General features: G+C 47.2%; 2 protein-coding genes across 6 annotated transcripts in view; one reads left to right on the top strand and one right to left on the bottom strand.

The window, feature by feature from the left end:
* Positions 1-2,046, top strand: part of MTIF3 (mitochondrial translational initiation factor 3) — a 15,181-nt gene extending 13,135 nt beyond the window's left edge. For all 5 annotated transcript variants that reach the window (XM_014843820.3, XM_014843818.3, XM_014843819.3 and 2 more), the window contains 2 exons: positions 361-518; positions 1,790-2,046. In XM_014843820.3, coding sequence (XP_014699306.1) covers positions 361-518; positions 1,790-1,987 — 356 coding nt within the window. In that variant the 3' untranslated portion in view covers positions 1,988-2,046. The remainder of the gene's footprint in view (positions 1-360; positions 519-1,789) is intronic.
* GTF3A (general transcription factor IIIA) lies at positions 1,991-17,257 on the bottom strand. Its single transcript, XM_014843809.3, has 10 exons — positions 17,159-17,257; positions 14,059-14,484; positions 11,744-11,844; positions 7,575-7,671; positions 7,140-7,228; positions 6,008-6,081; positions 4,460-4,540; positions 3,648-3,877; positions 2,506-2,565; positions 1,991-2,257 (listed from the first exon to the last, which is right to left on the bottom strand). The coding sequence occupies exons 1-10, from the start codon at positions 17,255-17,257 to the stop codon at positions 2,072-2,074; spliced, it is 1,443 nt and encodes a 480-aa protein (XP_014699295.3). The 3' UTR covers positions 1,991-2,071.

Here is a 17,257-nt window from a genome sequence, read left to right as displayed (position 1 = left end):
GTCAGATGAAGAGCACTTCCCAGATGCTGATGCACGTCCGAAAGAAAAATAGGGACAATTAAGTTTATCAGAAAGCTAAATCTGCTCCTTTTATAAAGGACTATTCTTTTGTTGTTCTTTCCTCAAATGACAGTAACATTAAGTGGAAGCATTTCATGTTTAAAGACTTGTCAGGTAAAAAATTAGTACCTTTATGTCTGTCTCTCCTGTTTAAAAAAGTGTTTACTCGTCTGTGAAACTAAAATCAGATGAAAAGACCATTAGGGCGTCGGTGGCAAGCTAAGATTTTATGAAGTGTGGGTGATCAAGTTCAGTGGATAGTAAATAGTCCTGGCACCAAGTCTAACTGTTTCAAACTAGGACCGACCCTGACAAAGGAACTAACGTTTTCTTCAAACATTGGACAACATGATTTGGACACAAAGAGTAAACAGATTCAGCAATGGATTGAGAAAAAATACAAAGTTCAAATTACTATAAAGAAAGGGAAGAATGCAGAAGAGCCAGAAAATAAAATAGTAAGTAAAAGCAGGTATGAGTAACTGCTTGTGTTTTTTGTTTTCTGACCTAAAAATATAATTGTAGAAAATCTGGAAAATGTAAAGGCAAAGAAAATCATCTGGTAATTCCACCCAGTGGTGCTGGTAGCCTTCCAGTTTGTTTTCAAAAGGCAAGCTTACTGTATCTACATTGCTTTTTCCATTGTAGCATAAATATTTTGCCATGTGAAATATTCTACTTCATAATTTAAGGGCTATATACCATTCTATTTTACAAATTGTAGAATATCTAACATTTAAATAGGAAAACTATAAACTGTATAGATTCATTTTTTAAAGTTTGTTTCGTTTTCTTAAATGCCTCTGAGGAGCACTGTGTGTGTGTTAGTCAAGTTGTCTTCTGGAAAGTGTGTATTAGTTTATAATCCCAGGATAAGTTTAGGGAACATGTATTATGCATTTAGACTTCAATAACTTACCAGCAACTGAAAGGCAGCTTTAGTCTAAGTGGCTTCAAGCCTGGTTCCACGTTCGAATCACGTAGGCCTAGGTCTCAGCGCAGCCGACCCAGCGTCTCTAGAACCAGGTGTCTGCAGTTTTCCCATCGCCCCAGGTGATTCTGTGTGAGTGAGTGGTGGGAACTGCACTGGGCTAACAAATTTTGGGGATGAGGAGAAGTACTCTGCCAGGGCCCAAACCCACTGCTTTGTAGTACTTTTTTGAGGGGGTAGTCTGGGCCCAAACATAGCCCCTCAGTGCCATGAGAGTGGAGATTTAAAACTACCACGCCTTTACTGCGTTAGTTTAGTTACATGGAATTTGTGTAACTGCCTGATTATTGTATAGGTTTCAATCAGCTTAACCACATACGTATGATTTGATAAGCTAATCACTTAAGTAGCAGCAATTCAAGAATGATTGTTGTATGGATATTAGAGCATTAACACCAGAAAGAGTCAAAGACATTGGTTTTTTGTTTTTTGGGGGTTTTTTCTGGCTTGAGCAACAGAAATTTATTGTCTCACAGTCTGAAGGCTGGAAGTTGAAGATCTAAGTGTCCCAGGTTTGATTTCTCTGGTGGCAGATGGCCGCCTTCTCCCTGTTCCCTCCTGGGGCCTTTTCTCTGTGGGTACACATCCCTGGTGTCTCGCCCTCTTCTTATAAGGACACTAGTCATATTAAATTAGGGCCCCAGCCTTATGACTTCATTTAACCTTACTTGCCTCCTTAAAGGCCCTGTTCAAAGACATTGGTTTTAAATTAATCTTTGGCTCTTTTCTCTTTTTTAGGAGGAGATATTTAATCACATACTCCAGACTATGCCTGGAATAGCTACCTTCTCATCCAGGCCACAGTCTGTTAAAGGAGGAAAAGCTGTAATGTGTGTGCTTCGTCATTTGAGCAAAAAGGAAGAGGATGCATATAGAGAAACTCAAGGGACCCAGAAAGGAGACACTCTGAACAGAGAAAATAGAATAGAGAATTAGATGTTCTGTTCTGCATCAGTAATTTTAATAAAGAAAAATGTGCTGCCAAGAAAAAATAACTGAGCTGGCTGATGTGTAGTCCTTTTAAACAAAGCAAGCTGCTCTCTGGCTGAGGGCGAGCACTGCGGCGGTCAGGGGCGCCTGGTCTGGAGGGCAGCGCAGTGACTCTCCGTTTGTCGGCAGAGAGACGCCTTGTTCTTGTTTCTTTTTAGGAGGGATATATCCACTGAGACGAGAGGCCAAACTCCGCTTTTCACGAGAAGGTTTTACCTTTGGAAACAGGAAAACAGATGGTTAGAATTCAAAATCAAACCTGTGTGAACTGACTTTCCAATAGGTGTGCGCCCTGACAGGTACCCAGCATCCCTTTATGAGGAAGTGAAGTGCATACGGCCACTGTCAGTAGTAGCGCAGACGCACACAGTAATACGCAGTTGAAAATATACTAAGTAGACTGCATCTGGCTTAAGCAATCTATGTTTTTAAGTTAACAGAAAGCCTAAGTTGTCTCAACTTACTTTGAGCTTCATTTTCTTCTTGTCAGGGTCATGCACAACGGCATGCCTAGTGAGACTTTGCTACAATGAAGGAAAGACAAAAAGTTATAAAGACATTGCCATTTGGTGTCTATTAAAATGAAACTCCGTGAGTTACTTAAACTGTCAGACTTCTGTTATGTTCTGTTGAGGGATCTGACCTCTACCTAAAAAGATTCCCCCACCAGAGTAGAATTCCTCAAATCGTGGACCTCGATCCCCACCTCTCCCAGGACCCAGCTTAGGAATTCATCCAGTCTCAACTACCCACGGCTTCTTAGTTCTGGCATAAGAAAGGGGGCATGGGGAGCGAGTTCTGAATAACTATTCCAAGCTAAAGGAGGTTCTTTTAACTGAATGTTATCAACAGCATTCCCCAAAACCAGTGGAAATTCTGACAAAGTCTTGCTGTGCTTGATGATAATGCTGAAGTTATTTTCCAACGGTTTGGACCTCTGCTGAGCCAGCATCTCTCTCCTCAGCCTTTATTATAATCCATGGTAAGCGCTTGTAGGAGCACCAACTCGAGTGAGAGTCTGCGAAACTGCACGGGTCCCTCCACTTAGCGTCATGTTCTTACCAATTCGAATCACACCAAGATCTAGACCAAATCCCCGGAGTTGTATGGTCCCTCGTGTCCTTGCTGCCCCCTTCCCTTCTCAGTCCTTAATGATGGCAGTCTAAAAGGACATCCAAAATATCAGCAGACTCTAATAAAAAGCATGTGGTACCACAGGCCACTGGTTCTCAAATTAGCCTATAGAAGAATCACCTGGAGGGTTTGTTAAAACAAATTACTGGGCCCCACCCCCATAGTGTCTGACTCAGCAGGTCTAGAGTGGGGCCTGCGGATATGCTCTCTAGCAAGTTCCTAGGTGATGCTGATGCTCCTGGTGCAGGGCCACGCTTTGAGAACCACTGGCATAGGTCAATCTGGTGGTTTTGCAGGCTTGAGCTAAGAACCACTCCTGCTAAAGCAGAGTGGACGACCGGTCGAGAGCCATGCTCCCCCAGCCTTCCCCATGTGCAGGCCCTGGGCCACCATCCTGGAATCCAGGGCTCCTAGACACCCAGCTGGAAAGCCACAGACCTAAAGGACGGCACCTGTGAGGGTGAGTGCTCACCTTCATTGCAAACGTCTTGCCACAGCCAGCATGTTCACATGTAAACGGGCGCCTTTCCTCATGAAAAGAGAGAATATGGCTCTGGAGATTAAACACAGTTGTGTAGGTTCTATCACAGCCTTCTCTTGGACATCGACACACATCCCTCTCTGGGGCATGAGTTTTCATATGTTGCTTCAGATAATCTTTGCGTTTAAATGTTTTCTGGCATACTTCACATCTTATCTCCTCTGGTGGAGTAGAAAAACAAATTTAGCCACTCTCTCCAGGTATTACCATATAGAAAAAATTAATATTGAGTGTATAAGTAATGTATTTGGTGCCAAAAACCTTGTGATTATCATAAATCAGAAATTTCAGAGCAAACTAACTCCAGTTTTTATTGCTTGACAGTTGGTCTCAATTTTCACAAGTTCTTATATTACATAAAGTCACTGTTCCATTGCTAAGGAGCAGGTGGCTGTGGACAAGGAGAGAGAATTAAACAGACCCGCCTCGCTCCTTGTGGTCCAGTCCACAGGCACTTTTCCCAGACTGTCCCTCAGAACACCAGCACCGACTGAGACTCCTCACTTGCCAGAGCCTTTAAGAACGCCTGGTGTCCACAGCAGATGGGACCCGGCACGGCTCTTCTGACCCTGGGACCACAGATCTCTGCTCACGTGTCAGACAGCTGAGGTACCCAGCATTTCACAAGACATACTATAGCAACAATTATTTTAGAGCACATTTTTAATATTTCACTCTTTAAAAGCATGACCTCAGTTCTCTAGGGACAAATAGTGACACCATCCCATTCACAACTGCCTTACCTTGATGGGCTTCTCTCACATGTTTCAGAAGGTCTGTCCATGTTTTTGCCACAAAGGAACATTCTTTTTGACATATATAACCTATTAAAAAAAATTGTTGCATTGCCTTTTGTGAATATTCAGTGTAAACATCAATGGTTATTAGAAAGGAAACTTACATGCCTCTATAATTTTTCACCTACTTCCCAAGAGTATTCTGTTAGTCTCAAGAGGTGGGAATAAAATCTCAGAAAAGCTTACTTTACAGTAAAACCAAACACTTGCATGAAGGTACTTCCTACAGGCTTTTACTTTCACAGACTGCACAGGAAGGTGCCCTCCCCTTCTGGCTCTTCTGTCAGGGGGCATCCTGCACACGCACCCCCAGCTGCTCTGACGCCCCGCTCCATGGCTCATGCTCACAGCCCCTCTCCCTGCTCTGCTTTCTGCTTGCTCTTTCTTTCCTCAGAAAAAGAGTTACATGGTCCTTTGTCCCTGGCAAACCACCAACACTCTATCTCAGTAGTTATGTGCCCACCCCCTGGCTCCCTCAAGTCCTACCATCCAGTAAGAGTCCTGCTGCAAAAAAGCAGCAGGGTACAGCTTATGAAGAAAAAACCAGAAGAACCCAGGAAAAAACACTCCACACAAACAGGCACTGTGCAAAGCACCAGAGTTGGATTAATCAGTGTGACAGCCAACCTGAGTTTCACCTAACTAAATACCAGTTAGAAACTAAAAAGAGTGAGGCTGCTCCTCACTCTCAGCTACTAATCTCTTGTTAAATAATAATAAAAAAATCTCAGAAATCCTAGGGATTTGGAAATTGGAATTATCAAAAATCCCTCATGGAAACAGATAATAGATTCAAGTAGTTAGTTTAATGAAGTCTTTTTGAAAAAAGTTGCAATCTGATTACTGTGAAAACCTCAAACTCTTATCCAAGCCCTTCGAAGGCCAACAAGGAAAAGAACGGCCCAGGTGGTAAAGAGAAGAGGTTAGAAACAAGTGTGAAAAAGCAAAACCTTGGCTGGAGAACCAACACATTCCTAAGTATAAAGCACAGCCAGGCACTCGCTGTAAACAACAGAACGTTAACTCTGAACGACAACAACAGATAGGGGAAGAAGCGACAGCAAACAGTGCCTGTCTGCTCAAGAGTGTAAACCCGGGGCCGGCCCCATGGCCGAGTGGTTAAGTTTGCGCGCTCCACTGCAGGCGGCCCAGTGTTCCGTTGGTTTGGATCCTGGGTGCGGACATGGCACTGCTCATCGAACCACGCTGAGGCAGCGTCCCACGTGCCACAACTAGAAGGACACACAACGAAGAATATACAACTATGTACCAGGGGGGCTTTGGGGAGAAAAAGGGAAAAAAATAAAATCTTTGAAAAAAAAAAAAAAGAGTATAAACCCGAATAAGCAGAGCGGTGCCCCTGCCTGCATAGTTCCGAGTTTCTCAGTATGACCACGGACTAGGGCAGAAGGCACCGAGCGGGTCGAAGAACCAAATACACCCCATGCTGGTGTCTCGCTGAGAGTGAGCGTCACAAAGCAGGTCCATACGTACCCTCATGGACCTTCCCGTGCCGTTTGAGCCCGCTGGGAGAAGCGAAGTGCTTTCCACATCCTTCACGGGTACACCTGGGTTAAGAACAGGTGGAGAATTAGCCCGTCCACTGTCACGGGGAACTCCACTCGCGATAAACATTACTCTGTCCTTTTCTCCCACAAGCAAACCAGTCAAAAAAAGGAGATTTAAAATTTAGACCTGATCAGACGTGAAATTCAACTTACTTGACCAACCTTGGGGCAAAACAAGCTGAGAGAAAAAGGTCATTACTTTTTTTGCTTATGTGATCAAATTAACATAAGCAATTTATGTTAATAAATAACTTATTAACATAAGTGATAACCATGTTTTCATCTTTAGACTTCTAAAAATAGACTGTTTTCATGGCTAAAAATAGATGGCTTAGCTAAACCACTAAGCCACCCTGAATCGTCTGTGTCTAGTTTTTCTAATGCTGCTGCTCTGGGACAGCATGAAAAGCACAGCAGCAGGTGCAGCCGCCTCTGTGAGCAATAGAGAGCACACGCCACTGCTGTGTTAGGCGTCAGCAGACAAGCAGAAGTGGCAGACCTGCAAGCAAGGCCAGGCGCAGGCCCTGCAGCAACTCCCAGGGCGAGGCGTCCTGTGTAGCAGGAGGCGGCCCTGGCCAGCCACCCAGCACTCTTCAAGACGACCTTCGAGCAGGCAGTCAGGCTCCTCGATGCCCTTGGCAAGTCTGTTCCAGCATGTCCAGTTGCCCTTTCATGTTCCCCACGAAACCCTCTCTAATGCAGGCTAAGCTCACTCACTTTTGTTCTGTAGGAAAGGAATACTCAGTGTCTTCATAATGACATTTCCTATCATTGAACATGCTCTAAACAGTCAAGTCACTTCTTAGCCCTCCCTTCAAGCTTAACCACAATTATACTAATCTCACAAATTATTCTGAAACATTAAATATTTCTTTTAGAGAAACAAAAGCAAAATTAAACTTTTAAAATGCCCCAATATGTAAATGGGTATATACTGTACATGTTAAAAGAAAAATGTTGATTAAGAAACTGCTTCAGAACATTTGTATCCAACCTTTGCTTTTCGATCTGATTCTCACCTGAAATGTAAGCGATTTTCCCCCACGTAAAATACCTACTTAAACAGCGGTTCGTTGGTGTGCTGGCACTGATGGATTTTCAGCTGCTGATGCTTCCTAAAGGTCTTCTCACAACCTTCAAAACTGCACTGTTTGGTAGAGGTGTGTTAGTCTTGAGAAAAATCAAAGACAGTTCCTAACAGAATCCTTTCAGGATAAAAATATTGTGGATGTTACATAGTTGCTACTTTCACCGTTTAGTTACTATAAAACTCTGTCAGGAAGCTTTAAAGAGAAACACATTTGAAAGAGCAAAAATGTTTCATTGGAGGTAGCCTGCCGATAACGTACCTGAGTTAGCAAAAAAAATGGTTTCAAAATAAACCATTATTATGATACCTAGTGTCACTGACAAAATTTGGATGATGAAAATCTTAGAAACATAGGCGATAGCATACAAATAGAATTTAAGCATATAAAATCATTCATACTTACTACATACTGCTTCTGCTGATTTTCATGTTTGCGTTCAAAATGTTTCCTCAAGTTTGACTTTGTGTTGAATTTTTGATCACAGCCACTAGCTGCACAACTGTAAGAAAGTATATAAAATCAAAGCAGTAAACCAAGGGAAGAAGCGTTTTAAGATGTGTATATCCTCCTACTTTATGAAAGCTAATTATTTCAAAGTACAGTATAAAATAGTCTTTAACACATTCCAAAGTGTGAAGCCATACCATGGAGGCCTCTTAACTCTGATGTGGTTATCACGTGACGAGGTGCATTTTCACGTTAGGCTTCTGAAATCAAGCACACTGCGGCAGACCTCCCCTCCACACCGGGCAGGGGGAAGAGGAGAAACGCCAGGGCCCAAAAACCAAAGCTTGCTTAAGCTTCAAGCGTATTTAAGTAAGTTCTCAGTTTGGAATCTGATAACCTTAATTTTGCTTGAAATGTCACTATAACCTGCATTTCCAAAAGACCTCAAAAAAACTAGTTTCAGCTCATCATTAGAGGTAACAACAGATATTGAGAACAGAACCATAAACCATGATGCCTCTGGCACGTCACCAAGCCATTCTAGTTCCCCTTAAGGAGCGTTTCTGTATCTTGGCCTCAAAAAATTATGTAAATTCTTTGTGACACTGTGTTTTTATTTTTTTAATTTTTATTTATTTATTTTTTTCTGCTTTATCTCCCCAAATCCCCTCGGCACATAGCTGTATATCTTAGTTGTAGGTCCTTCTAGTTGTAGCATATGGGATGCCGCCTCAATGTGGCCTGATGAGTGGTGCCATGTCCATGCCAGGATCCGGACTGGCGAAACCCTGGGCCGCTGCAGCGGAGCACACGAACTTAACCACTCGGCCACAGGGCCAGCCCTGTGTTTTTTTTAAATATGTGCTCTTTTTGTGATGAGTTTTCATAAGCCTGATGGATGAAGCAGGACTTCCTTACAAGCCCTGATCTCAGCTGCCATTCACTGAATACTCCTATTAGGCACTGTGCTATCCTCAGGGACAGGCAGAAGGACAGAGCTGCACAGTGACAGTGAGAGACCTGCCAGAGGCCCCTGGAAGCCCACGAGAGGAGCACTGTGGCAGAGATCGCTACAAGTGCCAGCAGGTGTTGTTTTTGACCTCAGGAACAGAACTCAGAGTTTTAGCTGGATACACAGCCAACAGAAATAGAGCTTTTTCCAATTAGGGGTGGCCACAAGGCTAAGTTTCTGGTTCATCCTGATCACCACCCCCCCAGTGTCTAAAAAGGGGGCATACTTCTTTTGCCCCCTTCCTCCATTCTGGTGGCTGGAATGCTTATGCAACAACCAGAGCTCCACCAGGCATCCCGGACCACGATGCTAAAGCCCCAAGATGAGGATGGCAGAGACGGGTTAGAAGGAGCCCGGGGCCTGAGGACTGTGCAGCACCCCTTGACCATCTACCTCTCACTTCTGCGTTTCACGTACGCAAGAGAAAGAGACTCTCTTGTTTAAGCCTCCATCGTGCTGGGTTTTCTGTCACTCTTGACTTTAATCCTGACACAGCCATCTAACCCAAGCGTGGGGCAGGAGGACAGGGCCAGGAAAAGTCCTGACAGGAACCAAACAGCAGGCACAGGACATGAAAGACCCTGGCAAAGTCGGGGGTGCGGGGGGCTGCTGCTCAGTTAAGCATGGCTGGACCACAATTCCATGTGTGAGTGTCAAGCAAATGGGGCAAGAGCACAGAAAGCTCAAATCACAAAGGTCATCTCTGTGACGTCCTAAGAACCCGGACTTTGTTGTGTAAGCGGTGCTTACAAGCACTGCGGGGTTTTAGGGACGGAAGCCCCCTGGAGGGTACTGAGGGAGAGCGCCAGTCGGGGGGGCAGAGAAAACACTTCCATTCCTCACGGAGGAGGGCAGCGCCTGACTGAGACAGTGGCAGCTGGAGCAGGGGAGAGGGATCTGAGGGGTAAGTAGCAACACCTGGTGACCTGTTTGCTGTAGAGGGTGGGAAAGAAGAATGAGGCATCCACGGGAGCTGCTCTTCTTCACTGTGGGTCACTGGATGACAGCAACGCCACCTGACAAGAACAAGGGAGGAGAGGACCACAGGGAAAGCGGAGCCCAGGTTGGACGGTGAGGGGTTTCGGCCACGTGGAATTTAAGAAGCCAGAGAGGCAACCATGTGATACTGTCCAGCAAGCAGCTGGACAACGGAGATCCAGAGCTAAAGGGAGAGGTCTGGGCGAGCGAGCGAGCCGGAGGAGATTACCACACGCTTGTCCGGTTCCAGCGCGAATAACCATCGCCTTTCTAATCCATCCAGTGCATCTGCACCCAGACCCATGCTTTCTTTGAGATTCTGTTTTTTAAATAGCGTACAGCTACTCAGCTCAGAAACCAAAAAGCATAAAAAGGGACACAGCCACGTCTCCTTCCACATCTGCCCCGTCCCACCCAGCCCTCCCCACCACTCCCAAGACAGGTGACAACATTTTCAGTTCTGTTATGTAACTTTCAGGGTTTCTTTACACAAATAGAAGAAAATATAAATACAGGTTCATCCTGTCTCCCCCTCCCCTCCTTTTCACACACAAAAAGGTAGCCCTCTTCTACTTCTACAGGTCGTGGTGCACAGAACCTGGTACAGACATTTAATTCAGGCACAAGTCTAGCTGTAGAATAAACTCCCCAAAGCGAAACCTCCAGCCCTATTTTCCAGACCACGCTTACTCCTTGCTAATCTAGTTGAACTGAATTTTGAAATAAATGAAGCTTCCCTCAGGGTCATTTATTTTGACAACACACTGGGTGCTTGAACTGGGACTGAAGTGAAGACACGGCCATCCTCGGGACTCTGCCCCACTCCCGCGGGCCACACGTGCTCAGCCAGAGAGGAGATGGCTCTCCATGCGGCAAACCACAGTGAAGGCAATCCTGTGTCGAGAACCCACCTTCCTCACACTGCCTGGACCTTAGGGAGACAGGAGACACTTCACATCCATCATCCTCTTAAAACTAAAAGAAATCAACTCAGGCCGTTAAAAAGCTTACTGCTCAAGGAATTGTCTCATGGAACAAAACTATGCTACCAAATTCCAGCATCTGCAAAACCTGCCACACAGCTGTTTTCTGACACAGTCTCCCGCATACAGCTCTGGACAGCTATTACATTTATTTTGTTTTTTTCAGTGAAAACTAACTGTTTTCATGGAACATTTTCACCAGCACCTGGGAATGTGCTAGAAATGCAAATTCTCAGGCCCCACCCCAGACCTCCTGAACCAGAAACTCTGTGGTGGGCCAGCACTGTTCTAAGAAGCTTTCCAGGTGATTCTGATGCCCCCTAAATTTGAAGCCACTGCTTTTTTTTTCTTTTTTTTAAGACTGGCACTTGTGCTAACATTTGTTGCCAACCTTTTTTCTTTCTTCTCTTCTTCTCCCCAAAGCCCCCCAGTACATAGTTGTGCTCTATGTACTGTGTATTCGAGTTGTAGGTCCTTCTGGTTGTGCTATGTGGGACGCCGCCTCAGCATGGCTTGATGAGCGGTGCTAGGTCCGTGCCCAGGATCTGAACTGATGAAACCCTGGGCTGCTGAAGCGGAGCGCATGGACTTAACCACTCGGCCAGGGGGCTGGCCCCCTGAAATCCATAGCTTTAAAAGAAAAGCTATACCTCTATCCTCTCAGAAATACTCAGTAACTCCAAGAAGAATAAAATTAAAACTGGTATGACAGAGGTACAGAGGCCTAATTTGAAGAAATACAAGATAAACCATTAAAAGCTCTACTTCATGCTTCTCTCTTATCCCAGCACCTGTCAGTTTACGAAGACCCTGACAACGCGGAGCCAAGAATACGCCAGGGAACCATTTTCCATCTAGTCTGAACTATGTGTTTTTCAGGGCTGCTTTCCCATCTAGTATACATTTTGCAGGGAGATGAGAGGATGGGAACTCAAGAGAACTTCAGATTTACTCACTCCTGAAATTATCACACACATGACCCACAAAACCCCTCTCTTCCACACATTCAAAACTTAGTCTCCTCTTACATCAGCAGATGCAAAGCAAAGAAGCTTAACGTTCTTGACCTCGTGGGTGAACAATCAACATTCTCACCAGGTCTATTTGCCAAACACAACCGCTTCGAAGGCCTTAAACAGTTGACTACTTACACAAATGGCTTTTCTCCAGTGTGAATCAGGATGTGGCGGCTCAGATGGTAGTCCCTGACAAAGGCTTTGCCACACCCTTCATGGTCACAGACAAATGGTCTCTAGCAGGCAGGAAAGAAAGAAAAAAAGCACATCAATTCTGCCCTAGTTAGTAGCTCTGGTATTATTTTCAGGCCTAAAATGTCTAGTAGGCAAAGCCACAGACTGTCTCCAAAGACGGTTTCTACTCACGAAGCATGCAGCACCTGCTACACCATGCCCAGGCAACACTTTCCTGCGTGAAGTTACACAACACAAATGCCACAACTTCTCACAAAGCCACCGCAGCAGATTTTGTTCTATGAATAGCATATGAAATAAGCAGACAGCCTTCACAGTGACCGTACAGCACTGTTCACCTGCTCCTGACCTGAGACTGCAGCAGCAACTCCCTTAAAGATGGCTTGTCTGCCACTAGCATGACCTGTCTGCACAGATCTCCACCGCGGCCTGTTTTCATCTATTCAAAGGCTAGAGCAGAGGAACGTGCAAGTTCTGTCTCATCCTGGACAAGCCCAGCATCTGTGCTAAAAGAATGCCTGGCACAGCTACACGACAATGTTTCACATCTGAAAGAGCTCACAGGTGCCTGGGAAAACAGCTCACAGCCCTAATCACAACCACACCTGGGAGCCAGGAGTCGGCAGCAGGGGACTCCATTCTGAACCTATAGGAAAAGCCAAAACACACCCCTCAAATAAGCAGTTGTGTTTATTTAACTATGGAAAACATACCACCACAACAGTCCAGGAGGGAGGTACCAAGGCCTCAGATGCAAGTACTAGTAGCCAAGCAAGTGGACAGGAAGACAGACGAGGTGCATGACCAGAGCAGATCCACAGAACTTTTCACAGCTCGCCATGGAGTAGGCTCAATAAATATTTGTCAAATTAACGTGTGAGATTTGGGACAACAAAGATGACTCCACGTTTTCCAGCCTGTATGAAGGAAGCTGGTAATGCCAATATCCAAAATACAGCACACAAGTCTAAAAGGAAAGGTGAGCTCTAATTTGAACACTGGTTACAGAGCCCAAAGTGTGGAGGAGAGAATGGGCAAGAGGAAGGACACGGAGGCAGAGCATGATGGATGTTACGAGTGAAGCCAGGCCCCGGGGTAGACCACCAAGAGAGGACCGGGCGGGGTGGACAAAGCAGAGGGCAGAAGAGAAGCCAACGAAAAGGGTGGAAGAGAAAGAGGAAAAGGTCCCAAGGAGTAAATGGTCAGCCTTGAAAGGCTGCAGAGGGCAAGGAGGATGGGAACCATGAAGACACAGGGAGGAGTGGCCTGAAAGTGAGGCAGGTGCGAGAAGCAAAGGCAGGGACTGCGGGGCCCTGGTTTAAGAACTAAGGCCTTCAGCCGAGGCGGCACAAAGCCAGGCTCTGCCAAATCTGGGAAACTGGGCAGATTCCTCAGCCTCCATGAGCCTCCCTTTCCTCACCTGCCATCTTCCAAAGGCTTCCTATTGCCCTCAAAATGAAACCCAAACTCTTGTGTACCCTGGCCTACAAATGACCCCTCTAGGCCTGCTTCTCAGGCCTCCTGCCCTGTGGTCCCCCAGCCCATGACACGGGCCTGCCCTCCACCCCAGGACCACAGGCTCCATCCGCAGCTCTCTCCGCCCAGACTGTTTGTCCCTCAAATGTTGCATGGCTGGATCCTTCCCTTGTCATTCCAGTCAAGAAACGCCGTTCCTGACCAGTCGCCACAGCCCTCGCCTTACTGCGACTCAGTCCTACTTATTCGTTCGTTTGTTCCCCTTAAAGCGAGAGGCTGGAGACAGCAGAAGCCTTCCCTGTTCACTGCTCGCTCTCTCCAGTGCTGGGATGGTACTGAATTAGGAAAGAATAAACGCACGCTGCTTGCAAAACCTCCAGTACTTAGGAGTCATCTCCCATTCCAGTTCCCGGAGGCCGGTGCTTAAGACAGGTGTCTGTTGTGGGGGCGGTTTCCAACCATGCACGTATTTACAGATGATGGGGAGGTGGTGACTGGCCAAGACTCAAGATCAAAGGGGGTGGGGGGTTCTTAATAAGCCCACAGCGCGGAGAGCTCGGTCCTAGAACTTCTGGTCTACCTGTTCATGTTCCTTCCCTAACCTAAGGCACAGCTGGTTCGCTTCCGCGGGCCAAGGTGCCAAAGCTGAACACATTCTGCACAGCCGGCCCTGCGCACCCACGCGCTGTCGCCAGGCCGCTTGGGCAGCGCCCACCGGGCCGGCCACAGCGTCCCTCGTCCCTGGGCCTGGCCGCCACGCCCCTCTGCGGCCTCGTTACCTCCCCCGTGTGTTTGCACAGGTGCGCGTCGAGCTTCCAGGCCTTGTTGTAACTGGCGCTGCAGTCGGGGAAGGAGCAGATGAACCTCCTGGGGAACGCGGGGGCCGCCGCCGCGGAGCTCTCGCCGGCCGCGGTGAACGCGTCGACGATGGTCAGGGATGACACCGCCTCGGCAACCGAGGCCGGCGGCTCCAGGGCGCTGGGGGCCTGGTGCGCAGCCACGTGCGCCAAGCGGCTGCGCGCGGCCGACGCCCAGCCCGGCGCCAACCCCCCGGGCTGACCGCGCGCGTGACTCCGCCGCACTTCCGGGGGCGCGGGCCTGCGGGCGGGAGTGGTGCGCCTGCGCGCGGACAGCAGGCCCCGCCCACGCCGGCGGCGCGTTCGCGCATGCTCCAGGAAGGCCTGCGCCGGCCCGCGCCCCGCCCGCTACGGGTGAGGAGTGGGTGCTGTGAACGAGAGGGAGCCGAGGGCTTCGTCTTCCCAGCAACAGGCGCTCGTGCCTCAGAGGCACGACAGATTCCTAGGCGCTGCTTGAGTGTGACGTGTTTCCCAACTGCCACTACCCTCTTCAAAGTACTGACCTTGCATAGTTTAAGCTATTGTATTCTTACCGCATTATCGGTTCGTCATCTTTATCGATTCATTTCCTTGCATGCTTTCTACAGGCTGCCTCTGCAAGCCTCAGGAGGACAGTGCTCCTAAACTTGCCTGCACTTTACATCACATGGGGATCTTCTAAAAATTCCAAGCCCAGAGCATACCCCAGGCCAATTAAATCACAATTCCCTAGCGGTGGGAAACAGGTATCAGTAGTTTTGGAAACTCTCCAGGTGATTCCAATGTGCAGAAAAGTTTGGGAACCACTGCCCTAAGGCCTTGCTGCTCAAAGTGTGGACTGTGGACCAGCAGCATCACTAGAAATCAGAACCTCTAACTACTTGAATCAGAGATCTCTGGGTGATTTGACACACATTAAGATTTGGGAAGCACTGTTTAGAGGCCTGAATGGATATGGGTATCTTGATTTATGAGGACCACGTGTTTAAAGGATGTCCTTGGATGAGGATAACAACGACAGGATGGATTGTGTGACCTTCCACCAGGTATGTAATTTTCATGTCTTGCGTTATTCCAAGTCATTAAGCAAGGCCTTGTTTGAAGGTGATGAACAGGTCCCTGCAGAAGAGTGCAGTTTTGAAAAGAAGCCTGGCCTTCATCGTCCTGAACTGGAATCCTCACGTGGTACTCACTCCTGAGCCTCACCTGTCAAGTGGAAATGATGATAATAGCGCCTGTCTCATAGGGTCTCATGAGGACTGTGAGAGGGTGTCTGGGACGCATGTCTAGGACACGCATCCACCTGTTGCTTTTCTCCTTCGCCACTCTAGGCCCTCTCCAGGGGACGAGTCCGCACACATCCCTCCTACAACTCCAAAAGTCTTAAATGGTTTCCCTTGTGTTGTCTCTGGCTTTCTCCTCCCCACGCCCACTGCACCGTGGACATGGCGAGGGTACATGGTGAATCTCTTCAAGATCCTCCCTTCTCTTGGCCTCCTGACCCCATGTGGTACACCCATGGCTTTCCTCCTGCCTTCCTGACTTTGCCCGTCTCCTTGGCCAATTGTTCTTCCCACCTCCTTAGCTTGGTGCCCAGGTTTCCGTGTTCAGCCCTCTGCTATGATGTACTGTAGTGGGAGAGCTGGTCTTTGAGCCTCAGTCACCTGACTTTGGATCCTAACTCTAAATTTACTAACTGTAGGACTTTGGATAACGTTCTTTGAATCTCTTTTCTCACCTTTAAACTCGACTGTTAATCCCCACCTGTTAGAGTCATTTTTGGAGGGAATGAGATTATATTAACTGATAGTTCCATTTATTATGTGCCACCCCCTGTGTGAGGGACGTTTCCCACCAACTTTCAGTTCTCCCAACAACTCTGCATGGAAAGCAGCTAATAGGATCCAGGCTGTGCCTTTCTTCTTCTTTCTCTTTCTTTCCTTTGAACAGATCCATTGTTCCACCTCTTTCCTCTCTGCAGTTTACTCCCCAATTTGTTCTTCCAATGACCCACATTTCTAAATGACAAGTGGATTTTTTTTTTACATTAACATCAAGCAGTCACCTCAAACTCAACATCGTAAGTCAAACAATCTCACTATCTCTATCTGGCTATACCTCCTTCCCACTTTCTTCTTGTCTACAGGGGTATAATTCTGTCTCCCACTCATGAAAACGCAGAACAATGGTTCCCAGCCCTGGCTGCACATTAGAGTCACCCAGAAGGTTTTGAAAATGATGACACCTAAGGCCCCCACTCACACCAGTGAAATCAGAGTCCCTGATCCTCTTCCTTCCTCTGCTCATCATGGGCCTGGCCGACTTTTGCACCTGTGCTGTCCGTCTCTGTCTAGCTTTTCTTTGCTCTGGGCCCAGACTTCTGCAACAGCCTCTCAACGAGTTTTCCTACCTTTACGTTCGCCAGCCTCATCTCCCTAAACCTCTGAGACTTCCTAGGTTTGAGTTTGCAAGACTGGTAATTGCAGAGCATTATTATTCCTCTTGCTATTATTCCTGCAATTCAGGTAATAGCACTGAGGTAGGCAGTGGGGTCCCTGGGCTCAGGCCCCTCCATACCGCTTCCTCCCCTGGGCACAATTCTCAGCCCAGATCAAGTCTGACTGCCTCTAGATGAGCCTTCCCTGACTGCTGCCACCCCCATGCGTCTCTCCTGCCTTTGAACTTTTGTAGCCCTTTCTCTCTGTAGCACTGAGTAGACAGTCCTTGACTGTGTTGGGTTACTTTTAACCATTCAGACATACAATTTCCTGTTTCCCCAATCTTGATTTAATCTTCATAAGGGCAGAGACTGGATCATAATCTTTGGACCCTCAGTAGTGAGGTGACTTGCATATACTAGGAGCCATCTTAGTATTAATATAGTCAGTTAAATGAACATAACCATGAAAGCACTGTGTGAAACCTTAAAAGTTTGACATGAATGTCTTCATCAAGGAATCTTTCGTGTGCAAGGACCATAATCCCACTCAGACTAATCCACGTGCGACGCGAGGGACTCTCACTGCACCGGCTGCGGACAGACCGCATAGGGTGGCAGTTGCCTGCACACGGTCTGTTTCTCAGTCTGCCGCTCTTCGGCTCGGCTGTCTTCCTTAGCCTCACTCCTTTGCTCTCCAAGCAT

Source organism: Equus asinus, chromosome 11 (assembly GCF_041296235.1).
Source record: "Equus asinus isolate D_3611 breed Donkey chromosome 11, EquAss-T2T_v2, whole genome shotgun sequence".
In the NCBI taxonomy this organism is placed as follows: Eukaryota; Metazoa; Chordata; class Mammalia; order Perissodactyla; family Equidae; genus Equus; species Equus asinus.
Note: the sequence above shows the minus strand (reverse complement) of the source record. Positions and strands in the feature narration are given on the sequence as shown.

Bases quoted from the DNA above. Each gene is read 5' to 3' on its own strand.
- GTF3A (XM_014843809.3), bottom strand. From the start codon at position 17,257: ATGCTTGGAGAGCAAAGGAGTGAGGCTAAGGAAGACAGCCGAGCCGAA. The intron at 4,541-6,007 runs GTACGTATGGAC...TTTTTTTAATAG, and splicing joins GCACGGGAAGGTCCATGAGG to GTTATATATGTCAAAAAGAA. The intron at 2,566-3,647 runs GTGAGCACTCAC...CCTTCATTGTAG, and splicing joins GCAAGACGTTTGCAATGAAG to CAAAGTCTCACTAGGCATGC.